Source organism: Thermobia domestica, chromosome 4 (genome assembly GCF_964235325.1).
Source record: "Thermobia domestica chromosome 4, izTheDome1.hap1.1, whole genome shotgun sequence".
Classification (NCBI taxonomy): domain Eukaryota; kingdom Metazoa; phylum Arthropoda; class Insecta; order Zygentoma; family Lepismatidae; genus Thermobia; species Thermobia domestica.
Genome location: NC_137457.1, coordinates 11,280,222 through 11,293,125, shown reverse-complemented (window position 1 = coordinate 11,293,125; position 12,904 = coordinate 11,280,222). Strand labels below are relative to the sequence as shown.

Below are 12,904 nucleotides of genomic sequence, written 5' to 3'. Positions count from 1 at the left end.
GAAAAATTGAAACACTTGTTGTATTGGGTTACAAAGTGACATATATTTTGGAGTTGATGAAACAGAAACTTACCGGACTGCAATTCCGGAACGACTATGCCCGTTTGATTTGTTACCAACTCTTCTTGAATTGAAATAGGTTCTGGCGCTGTGTAAAATTTTATTTTATAAATTTTACTGAAATAAACTTGAAATCTTCACAGTTTTGCATCTTTCGAATTACGTGTTAATTCATATTTAGTATTACCTCAAATATTTATTAGATACGTTGTGCTAAAATAACTATGTTATCCTTGTTATCCTAAACAAACATAACACTAGTAAAAAAGAATGATTACATTGCATTTTATTTTTAAAAAGTAGAATAATATTTTAAAATTTTGCTTTATGCAGGACAAAGGTAGAGCAAATTATACTGGGAAATCGTTTTCTCCCACTACCAAGTTTTACAAAATCTCCCTTTTCTATACAGTAAGATACAAAACCACAATAATGTAAAAATCCTCTAATAACAGGGTAAGGAATAGGTGTCCTAAGGCTTGAGCAGCATACGGAAGAACCCCACTGAGTTTCAACCGAATTAAGTGGGATCGAGTTTGTATTCTCAATACTCAACATAGGCAGAGAGGGATTAGAAAGACACAAAACTCCAGGCAAGCTGAGTGACTGAGGTTAGGAATCCCACAGAGTTGCGAGTAAACTAATTTGGCTCGAAAGGACGCCTAGAGCTTCACGCAAGCTAAAGCCTTTGTGTTAGGTTCCTCTGAAAGCTCCTGGCAAGATAAGAGACTGGACTTAAACAGCAAAAGACTGATGTCAAATATCAAGCTTCTGCTGATTTCACAGCCGCCCTATCCAGGTGGTCCTTCTTCGTCACATGATTGGTGATATCATTTGTGTTCTTATTGTCTTCCAGTGTAAAAGTTTGTAGTAATTCGCACTACATGATGTTTATAAACACAAACATATGTTGATTGTAAACAGAGACATGTGCGGGATATTAGAATATAGTTGCGAACAGAATAAATAATAAATATGTATGGAAGGATAGTTTCATTAAAATGAAAAGTCTAAGACAGGATAAGAAAGATATGAAACTGAGTAAAATCATCCTAAATAACGCTGAACCAAGAAGAATTAAAAATATTCTTAAGTATAAAATTGCCAAATGAATAGAATCTAAATTAAGATGGGTTCAGAAAATTCCGGTTCGTAGTATAAAACTCAACCTTATATTATTTATCACAATATGTCTATAGTAGTATAGTGATGAAGATAATATTTCCTTATTATATTTAATCCTTCTTGTAAAAAAAAGAAAAATAATATAAGGCACAATGGTTTCAAAAAGAAACAATATCAATATTTATAAGTCAGTAATAGTTGATTGCTGACTGTCTTGGGCCTAACCAAGGAGAAGAAAGTACATTTTAAACACGTCATTAGAAAAAGTTTTAAAACCTTATTCAGACTCTTAAAATTGAAATATCTACTGAATTACTTCCACAAGATGTAGTGCTAAATTTGTATACCTTTTTTTGACAGTGGAAAGCAAACTGATCCTTACTTAGCAAATGTTCGCAAAAGTTAATCACTAACATTGTATGGTGTTTTATAAGAATGTTTTAATCCTCATTTCGTGTTTGGAAAGTGATTGCATACACTGATTGTTTCCCGTAAATCAAATAATACTTAAATCAAAGTCAGTTCAGATGTTAGCAAAATATTATTCTATTTTATCAGGCACTCAGTTATAAAATATCAGTTCTGATTACACAATTTCTATATAGGGCAGAAACAACGTATCATGTAGCCGTCGATAAATCTCGAATTAAAGATTATACACTATGGATGATCCATAATTCTTGGTATCATCCATGGATTTTTATCTTCAAATCTATTGTAACTTTAAAAATGCGAGGAATTCCCGTAGTGACTTATCACGGATGGTTAAAGTGGATTATCTAAACAACAGCTGCAAACATACCTTGGTCAAAGTTAGGAAGACCTCTATTGTAAACCTCATAATAATGCACAGAAGGTTACGTTGTGCCTTTGGTGGACTAGAAAGACATTATACTTCACTACCTGCTGCAGCTGGGAATGGATCCCTCGACAATTAACTCGAATGTGGGTATCTAGCAACATAAAGAAACAACTTGGACTAGTTAATATAAAAATTATCTTATACTACACTGAGAACTCTAGACAACCTACATATTTAACAACCGGAAAGTAATTAAGATAACTTCACTGGGATCGTTTTATACATATATCCTAGCACCGCCTGATTATCATTTGTTTCATTTTTTTAGAACTTATTTTATTGTGTAAAATTATTTTCAAAAGAGGCTTGTGGAAATCACGTGTCACATTACCTCACCAGAAACGTATTAGTTTTATAGCGATTGTAGTACAGTGTCGAAAACTGACACTAATTCATCGAACAATATGATATTTTTTAATGTTGACCTCCATATTAGATAACCTGATATTTTACATTTTACCTTTAACAGTTCCTGCAATCACATTAGTTCAAAAGAGACTTCAGTATAATGTAACATGTATCTTATGGTGACCAGACGTACTGATTTTTGCCGTAAAGTTCTATTTTTCAAGAGCTGTTCTGCATGTTGCAAAGACGTAGAAAATCGAAAAACGTCCTTCTTTTTAAAATATCCTGTCAAATGTCCTGAGGTAACTTAGGTAAAATATCTTAAAATTTCATTCTTTATTCACGACATTTTGAATCACAGGCACTATCTTCCTGACTTATGAAACTCTGTGTTTGTTAACTCTCCTTAAAATATTAGGGATAGAAAACAACCAAAAAGCATTGCTTTACAATGCATTACTTTTACTGAAAAGGGTGTGTTGAGATATCGGTAAAGTAGGAAAAGTTTTACAGTGATGCTAACCAAGGTTAGTAGAAGAAGTTCCTTCATGCCGGTTTAATTTTTTTCTCATTCCTTAATATAATACCATGCTACGAAAATCGATAAGAAAATCTTTAACCAAACACGAAATCTCACTGTACTTTCATATAAATAAATCAGTTTGTTATTCGTCAACGCATTCGGAGTTGGGTTGAATTCCTGGAATAATTTTGGTCAGTACTTTTCTTGTAAACAAGATTGAATAATTAACTTAAGATTAGAGCTAAATGAAATCAGGGTATGTGTGTTGGCGACACAGTAAACTATCACATAATATTATACGTGTGTCCTAATTTTAGCTTTTCAGAATACGGTGATACTAATGTACCTCTATACTTAACAGGAGAAAAACGCTGGGATGACAAATCTGAAATTCATTTTTTGTGAACATCATTATTTTCTCAAATGAAAATACTAATATTTAAGGATTCGACATTGCACCCACTGAATGAGAACAACTATATGTGGCTTTAAATTATTCCACCTGGATTACTTTTACTGCTATATGCATATCTCCAAATGGATACACCATTAAAATTAATTGTCACTGCAATGATTAGGAATATTGTGGCATGCTTCAGTCGTATTTATATGCCACTGGGTTGTAGTCTCTCATATACAAAATAATACATAACAACACGTCTACGCTCGCAATGTGCCTCATGCTAATACTTACAAACTTGTTAATTACCTTGCGTAATAATGAATTGATCTACTCTGTGATTTTACTAGCACCAAAGTAGGTTGTTACGTAACACTATGTAGTTATCAATGATCCCAAGCCCATTTATTGCATTTAAGCAAAATGGAAAAGACAACGTTAATTTTGAACTTAAGTGCATGAAGAAAAAGTCTCAAAGCCTCTGCTCATCGGTTTGGAGTGATTTTTATATGTGTTAGTGTACTTGCCTCCAACCCTACGTCCATATATAGTTAAACGGCAGAGGAATTGATCACGTGAGTACTGCATTTCTGCTAACTGTCTCTCTATATTTGATTTTTGGGACTCTCACTTGTCTCCTACGCACTGTTATAGTTAAGAGTAAATTGGACAATGATTCTGATCCCAACGTTACGAGTGAAAATCGGGATTTTCCCGGCTGACCATATACAAGCTATAGTTAACTAGAAAAATTCTCAGTGCTGTGCACGAACTCCTCGGCGCGAGGCCCGTTGCGGTCGTCGTTCGGAAGAGCACCCACGAAGGAACGTGGGGTGCAATGTTCTAAAGTTGACATACATTGTTTCTCCACACGCGCTCCCCTGTACGGGTTGACCTTCGCAAGTCAGATTGCTATTTTGTATATGTGAGAGCAAACTCTTCAGTTTATTAACGGTGATTGTGTGATACTTGTAAACGTTTGGGTGATATTTCGTCTTGTCATGTTGTCGAGAATTCCTTCAAATCAGACCCGAATTGCTGAATGGGAGAGCAGTACTGTTTTAGTGCGAATAGATCTGAGTCATCGTTTACGGAACCAAACAAAGAACTTTTAGGACTGTTGAACCAGCGGCACAGGGACCTTTCTGTGGACTCTCTGTATCTAATTAGGACTCGACACCAGGACCACGACTACGTCGAATAGATTGACCGGTCGAAGATCACAGTAAGTACGATAATGTGTTTCAATGTTGCCAAGGAAGACAAGTGATAATTTGTTTGTATTCAAGGAAATTCTAACCACACGAAAACACCGATTACATAGTATATAGACACCTGTTAGACTTTTAAAACTTAAATATCTTATTTGACTTGTGCCCATCATATTTATCAACTTTCATCAATCTTCTATATCTTTGTTTTATATTATGATTTAATTGTGTAGTACTTTAAAAATTAAAAAAAATGGCCTTTTCTAAAAAATATAGTATACATGAAAAGCATTAATTTATGAACCATTTAAGAAAAATACACGTCCAATTTTAATTCGAAATAATAACTTACCTGATGTCCCAATACTGTCAGTTTCATTCTCAGCTTCTATTTCTTCTTGTGATGCTTGCAGAAGAGCTGAAAGAATGTGAACCCTATGGATAAAAAATATCCTTCCTCCATCGTTCATTATTTATATTTTTAACTGATAATACTTTAATTCGAAGATAACATGAAGGTTTTAGCTTCAAGAATGAAAGTTATTTTGCTAAAGCTTATGCTATGGAAGTACATACGATTTACCGTTGTTTTACTTCGCTGCCTCTTGACAGATAACAAATAGTCTGTTGTAAAAAATTCCCGCTTCGATACTTCGTAGTGTTTAATTACTTCTTTAGTTTACTGGTCATACAATAATTTAGACGAAGTTCTAAAAATATATATAGTAGAATAGTTCAATTAAGTTAAAAATGCGAGTGGAAGTCAAAAGATATCCGCACATCAGTTAATAATTAGTCATGTTTCCTGATAAACTTTCCGAACACAAAAACTGGATCACTGGTTGTTGTTCCTCTTTGGAGCAAATTTCTAATAGAGCTGCAATGATCTAACTGCAACAAAAATAACACAAATGTAGGAATTAGGATCGAAATTTAATAGAATGACCACAGCAGCATAACAATAAAATAAATGAAGACAGACGTCAGTATCAACAACGTAAGAAGTGTTATCTCGAAATTACGAATTATCTTTGACTTAACCAAGTATAATTAATTCAGATGATTTCGTTCAAATTCAAATTAATTTTTGTTTACGTGTTTATTTTGAATATTTCTGCTATAGCATATTATCCATAAAAGTTAATATTTTTAAGGAATGATCATTCTAAAATCAATAAATAAGAGTGCATCATCCCTGCGCTCCGCTTATCTTTGAGTCTATATTATCACGTGGTTTGATACCATCAAATCGATGTTTCAATTTATATGCTATGCTCTAGTGTTAATTGGTATAACAAGTCGAATATTACTAATGAAGTTAATATTTATACAGAACTTCTGATAATTGTTCTTTTTCTACCAACTTGGTACAATACTATCTGCTAAAATCAGCTAAAGTAAATTAATTCTAGATGTAGAAAAAATTAACAAACACACCTTGATTATGTGTTTGAGTTACTGAAAACATATGTTATAAAGGCCTTACATAAAAGGAATATACAATGTTGGTAGAGATATTATTGTAATATAGGAAACAACTACTAATGCATTGTATTTGATAATTTATATTTCATCTTCCTATTTATTAGTTGTATCTTTTGCTGAAATCACAAAAATACAATTACGGATTAGCAACTTGGTTAACTGTTTGAACAAGTCACATATTAATGTATATTGCAGACTGATTGTTAACATTTATGAGTTTTCGACGTTTCCATGTTATTGTTAATGTTGTTTGTTACATTAGTATCAATTACCTATTATGCTAAATCAATATTTCCACCATTTTCTTTCAATTTTCGGAAGAGAAAGTCACTTTCTTTCAGACTGCTTAATCAAATGATGCACCAAAAAAGCCACAAAGTATTTAGTTACCTAGTGTATAAACACAGCTACAGATAATATGAGGAACAGTTCTGTTTGAAGTTATTTCTTTCCTTTGAAGACAATCTCAGTCATAAGAAAGCCATATATATTGAACTAACCTTATAATAGCTGATCAATTTTATAAATCAAAATAAAGCTCGAGGTCAAATTATATTGTTTAGACTCTATGAAATTTACTTATGTTGCTTAATTTATAAAAACACTGTTTACTTAAATATATTATAGTTAAATAGATTTATGACATTATTTTATGAAATCCAAATTACAATAGTGCGTATATAATTTGAGATATTACTTTGAACTTGAGGTATTCCAGCATCGTTTTCAGTTCCATTGATGTCTGATGATACAATTGGAAATGACCATCCTAAAAGTAACAAATTACAAACATGACATTCGTTAGAAGGTGTTATAGTTCCTCGATTCAAAACATAGAAACTGGTCACAAAACCTTAATCACATTACCTAATTTCAATTGAGTTCACTGTATATTTCTCGACACTATTCTCTACAGTTATTAGATTTTATTGTAATTTAACAATACAAATTCAAAATTAGTAAATACACTTGTTGGCGTGCTTCAATATTCGTTAACATAATCATGTAACCTTTTGCGCTATAACGTTACAAAAATCAAATTTTATTTTATAGTTTACATATTTTCTTCAGCCTTAGTACGATCTAGTGTAGGATATAAATTATGCACACTTTAAAAAGTAGAGTTTCGTAAGCGTGATCAAAACAGCATATAATAATGTTTCCTTTCTAGTTGACATTTATTTAACTCTTTAGTAAATAGTTAAATAAGTGTCTGCAAGGTACATTTTCTTATTTTGGTTTGCAGGAAAATTTTGTTATCTTTGGTTCTACAAAATCTCTTGTTGATTTCGCTTCCATGAAACTGATAAATGACAATCAGTATCTTATTTCTACTTTAAAAATGAATCATGAAATAAATTTAACGAAAATATTTCTTCTGATATATAGGATACATTTTATTGATATGTAAAAACTGCTACTTAAGATTAACTCAAAGGAGAATAATTTTTCTAGTATATTTTGCAAAAGATCTACAAAATATAAAGTAACCAGTAGAACATTCTGTATACCATATCGTAAGAAATACAATTTAAAATTAAGGCAAAAAGTATCGTATTTTACATAAAAAATTCAAATTATAATATTGAACTTTCTTCTGTACTTATGAAATATTTCCCTCGTATTTAATTGAAACAATTTGCGAAACTAAATACGAAAAGGTATGTTCTAACAATAGGAATTATTTGTGCAACGATATTGATTCAAACAATAATATATATTTACAAATATATTTCATTACCTTGTTTCTACTATTAAAATAATTATGTAATTTCCTTTTCCATTCTTCGAAAACCAAGACGACATTACAAATGGAAAGTCACTGTAATCGCTAGAATACACTACGCAAAAGACATTCCTTTGTAACTTTGAAACAGTCCATCGTCATATCTTACATGCTAAAGGAGGCATATTCTTATGGGCAGTAAATAATTTTGAAATTAAAGCTTCGTGCTCTCGAATTGTGCTTTCCTGGGAATCGTGCCCAAAACCATGTGTAACAAAGTCGCATGCTCTAGCCACTAAAGTGGAATAGTAAGGTACAGTCTATAAAACATTTTAAGTACGCGAGCAATACTTTTTATGCTTAAAAATAAATTTCAAATGTAGCTTTTTCCTTTGCCCCAAGAAGGAAATATTCAATTTACCAAATTTACTTTATGTCCAGAAACAGCTCTGTATTCTTTTCTAAGCGTTTGTAGATAATATTAAATACTATTAGCACCAATTTTGCTAGCTAGTGCACGCCAGAGTTATTGACAATATTTCAGGGACAAAAATATTTACTGATCTGACCTATCGCTCTCTTCAAGGAAATCAAACTTATGGCAAACCCAACAATTATATCATATCAAAGATATTTAGGTATAAACTTCAATATTGACTATGTCCTCGGAATTGGCAGGTTTAGTATTTTAATTTGTTTAGAATTTCATGGATCTAGGTCTCAAAACAAGCCTAAAACTGAATGAGAAACATTAAATTTTCCATCATTTCTCACTCAGCTAATGTTGTGTTAATGCTATATCTTACACTTGGTTACACTCAAACATCAGTGATTATCGATGACTTATTTGGTAATTTCCCTCACCAATACAATCGTAGAAAATATATCCATATATTTCCAGCATAAGATCAAGAAGTAATTAGAGTATAAAAGGAAATGACCGAGTATAAAATGCACTGGTGTACGTTATTCCTGCGTTGAAAACTCCGACTACAGTATATATCCTCTAGGGAATGATGGAACTATTAAGACCTGCGTTTAGCTAGCGTATAGAGTGAGCTTATTATCCTGGAACCCATAATTTGGTAATTGCAGTTTTGTTTGTCAGTGATTTTTTTCAATTTTTCATACTCAGCCTTCAGAACGAATCTATTGCATTGATATTTTGTAGCTTTCTCAGTTTCCTCGTGAATCTTTATTTCTTTACTTGTACGGCTCAGTTTCACGAAATCCTACTCAACGTACTGCTCCATCTAGCCAAACATTCCAATGCTGATAACTGCTGACCACTTTCGTCAATATTCATTAATTTACTTACAATGAAAATGAATTTGCACTTCGAGAAAATTTCCCGATTGAGTTTTGTTCGATTTCAGTTCGAAATGAGTGTAAATAAAATACCACTGACCATAGTATAATTGACTGGACCATTGATGGCATATGATTTACAACACACAAATATATTGCCCCAAGGAAGTTGAATTTCAAAAAACTACCACTGACATAGACTCTGTTTCAAGGAGTTACTTCAGCTTGCCTAGAGATTTAAATGTTGTTTATTGTGATTGGCGTTGAAGAAAAACACGTGTATTGCAAAATGATTTCATGCATGTAAGTAAATACATAAATTTCGTAAAATAAATATAAATTATTCGTTCTTTTCCATCACTTAACTCATCACTACATATTAAGCAAATTACAAAGCATCTTTATTTTGAAAAAGTGAGAATTAATACTTTAACGAAACATATCTTGAAAGAGAACTTATTTGCTGCAAGTTTCTGGTTATCTTACCTAACACAGGTTGATCCCTTAACTTGTCGTTAACTGGTGGTGCGCTTGTTGATGATACGTCTGAAATGTAACCAATATGAATACAATTATACGAAGTTGTACATTTTATTATCTTTTCCTAAATAATTTAAATATTTTATGAAGATCTACGTTATCTGGTGCACTTTTGATATTATAACTTTCCTATCGGTGCTTTAATAATTAAAACTACAATATTTATTATATTATTCTCTTGATTTTCATGAAGTGTTGAACATTACCAACTTAGAAGGAATAGGAATAAGCATCACTGTAAAATAAGAAAAACTTATAGGCGTTTCTATTTAATCTTTATGGACGATCTTGATGAAGGCAGAGCAGATTGTTCTGTTGAAGGCACTGTGGAATATAAACACAACTGAACCAAAGGAACCGGTATGGTTAATAATTCTCAATTGCATCTAATAATTCAATATGTAAGCACGCAGTTGGATGGTCTTTAGAAAGATGTTCATGTTCCTAATGAATCTCCAAAGTCGTCCTTAGAGTATTAATATGAATCTATAATATACATGAAGAGTGAATTCAAATGGATATATATGCACTTTTGTTGGAAATTCAATGAAGGCTAGTGCGGAAAAAATACAATTAGCGGCACCGATGTTACTGATTTTTATTTATTTATTTGGACAACCCCTTACTCTGCCCCAACGGACTTAAAGTGCTCTAAGTGTTTGATTAGGGAACACGCACAACACCAATGACGGAAAAGCTACTTGTGGTCGTTTCTAAAGTTACTTGATGGCTATAATACAATTATTTTATTAAAAGAAGTTTGAAGCAATGCCAGTAAATAATTTTAAAATATTTATGAGTCAAAGTACGGTTATATTATCTCAGTTGTTCGAATTAGTGCCCAGATTTTGTTTGGAATGCCACGTTAACGAAGACTATAGGCATAGCTCTTGATATAACACGGTTTGTTTTTGGCAACTCTTTTCTTGTTATGCCCACCGACAGCAAATGCTAACTAGCAGTAGGCTACACAACTTCGTGGTTGCTTACTTTGGCCACGCTCTTCGAGCGTCGTCGCAACGTCCGGCTCCATCCAGAAGATTCGCGCACCTCCCGCTCGCCTCGTTGGCTCCAGAACCTACGCCGACGTTTCTAGAATATTCTCGTTCGAAGTTTGGCTGAGGTATAATTATTGCGTACTTCAACTAACGAATCCAACATGCCACTTTATTGCAGCTTAAGATTTAACGGTTTTAGTTCGTTACTGTTTCTGTTAAGACGGAGAAGTTGTGCATTGTACCTAAAGTTACAGTCTTCTTAGTACAAGATTCAGAAACAATTTGCATACTTTAGTTTCCAAGTTCGAAAGCAAGGGAAAGCAAGATGAAGGAAAAGGCTCATAGCAGACCAACGCGGGAAGGTGTGAAACGAGGCTTATTTGGCACTCCAAGTGAAATTACTGAAGTGCAGTTACACACGTACGCTGACGTTATGCGACATTATCATTGGTTTCGAAGTGGTTTATGTAGTGAGGAAAGTGTAACTAAATTACCAGTGACTGACATTTGTAAACTAGCTGGACAAAGAAAAAAATTAAATGAAATCGTTGAGTTTTATGTCCCACGGTTATGCCCGTTAGGCTAAAGGAAACGGTGATGATGAGAGATGAGTGAAAATGGTGGAATGAAGAAAGTGGGAGGAAACGGGAAAACCCCGAGAAAACCCACGAGCATGGTGTTTCTCCACCACAAAGTTCACTTGGCGGGGGCTGGGATCGAACCCGGGATCCCAAGTACAAGAGGTGAACGCTCTACCACTGAGCCACCGCGCCCCGCTAGCTGGACAAAAGTTGTACATCTTTTGCAAAGCGAGTACTCCTGCGGTTTCAGAAAAGAGAGTTTTTGACTTGCTGAAAACATTTTGTAGTAAATGTCGCACCAAGGGAAAACATTTCAGTCGACAAGGACAAGAAGCAACACTTGCAGGTTTTGTTGCGCACGCGTAAAAGCCTCTTTTTGATATTGCGTCTTGCAAATGTAAAACTGCCAAAGAATGCAACTGTGAGAGGACACGCAAGATTGCAAAACAAGAATTCAAGTTTCTTTTGGACCAGAGAACATAACGGAAAATGAGCATTGGTAACATTGACGTCCGAACAAGCAAATCTCTGTCAAAGATGTTTTCCCGTAAAGTGAGCAGATTTAAGTGGCAGACAGCCAAGAAAGACACTGGAAGTGTTGAAGCAAGTGCATCAACTAGTGGGATTAAGTATAGGCACAGGTCAAAGATACCGACGTCGTCAGGGGAATCCAGCGAAACTGTTGAATCGGGAAGCACGTCGGGTTCTGACTCCAGAAAGAAAACAGGCCCTCCCAGGAAGAAAACATAGCCTAAAGCGCATCTGTCTTCAAAATACTGTGGGGGCAGCGTTTAAAACTGGAGCTTCAGACAGACAGGTGGCTTTGATCACTTCTGTCGCACTTCACGACGCAAGACTCATAACACCAGAGGACAAAAGTCTTGCTGTTGACAGATCTAAGGTACGAAGAGGAAAAGATAAACTGGGTGAGAAGATCCAGAAAGAAAAGGCTCACCTTGGCCGCCCGATTGCAAGTATTTACTTCGATGGAAAAAATGATGCAACTCTTGTACAGGAAAAATTAACGGCAAACTACGAAGACTAGAAGTTACAGAGAAGCATATCACAGTTCTATTAGAGCCCTGCTCAGAATACTTGGGTCATGCTACACCTCAGTCTGACATTGGCAAGGATATTGCCGACTCTATATTGTAGCTTTTTAGAGAAGAACCAGTACGACGTGTCAAGTCTTGAGGCAGTTGGCAGCGATTGTGGAGCCACGAACACAGGATCTGATAACGGCGTGATAAGTCAGATAAAAGATCCCTAGGAAAGGAACTACAGCATCTCATTTGTCTTCTTCATACCAACGAGTTGCCATTTCGACACCTGGTTACCGAATTGGATGGTAGAAGGACCGGACCCAACGCTTTTTCCGGCCCCATCGGAAAGAAATTAAATGATTGTCAACGTTCGTCTCCTTTATATCCATTCCCGTTGAGCGATCAGAATTATCTCTTTGAAATTTGTAGTGCTGTTGCTACAAGAATGTGTACTACAAATCTAGGAGACAGAAAACCAGGACCATTATCACATTCACGATGGCTTACATTGGTCTGTAGGATGCTTCACCACTACATCAGTACTGATAAACCTAGTTGAAGTTTGTGTCTACTTTGGTAGTACATTGTTAAAGTATACGCTCCCGTCTGGTTTTCAATACGGCGAAATCATTCACGAGAAATGGGCGCCATGCATTTGTTTAGCATAGTTAAGCTATCACGTTTTCTGACAGAA

General features: G+C 34.3%; 1 protein-coding gene across 4 annotated transcripts in view; it reads right to left on the bottom strand.

The window, feature by feature from the left end:
• The window catches only part of LOC145683714 (uncharacterized), a 145,916-nt gene that overhangs the window by 55,921 nt on the left and 77,091 nt on the right, over positions 1 to 12,904 (bottom strand). For 3 of the 4 annotated variants that reach the window (XM_081755170.1, XM_081755167.1, XM_081755168.1), the window contains 4 exons: positions 9,535 to 9,594; positions 6,712 to 6,783; positions 4,882 to 4,947; positions 74 to 148 (listed from right to left, as the gene is read on the bottom strand). In XM_081755170.1, coding sequence (XP_081611296.1) covers positions 74 to 148; positions 4,882 to 4,947; positions 6,712 to 6,783; positions 9,535 to 9,594 — 273 coding nt within the window. The remainder of the gene's footprint in view (positions 1 to 73; positions 149 to 4,881; positions 4,948 to 6,711; positions 6,784 to 9,534; positions 9,595 to 12,904) is intronic. The other variant, XM_081755169.1, reaches the window with a different exon arrangement.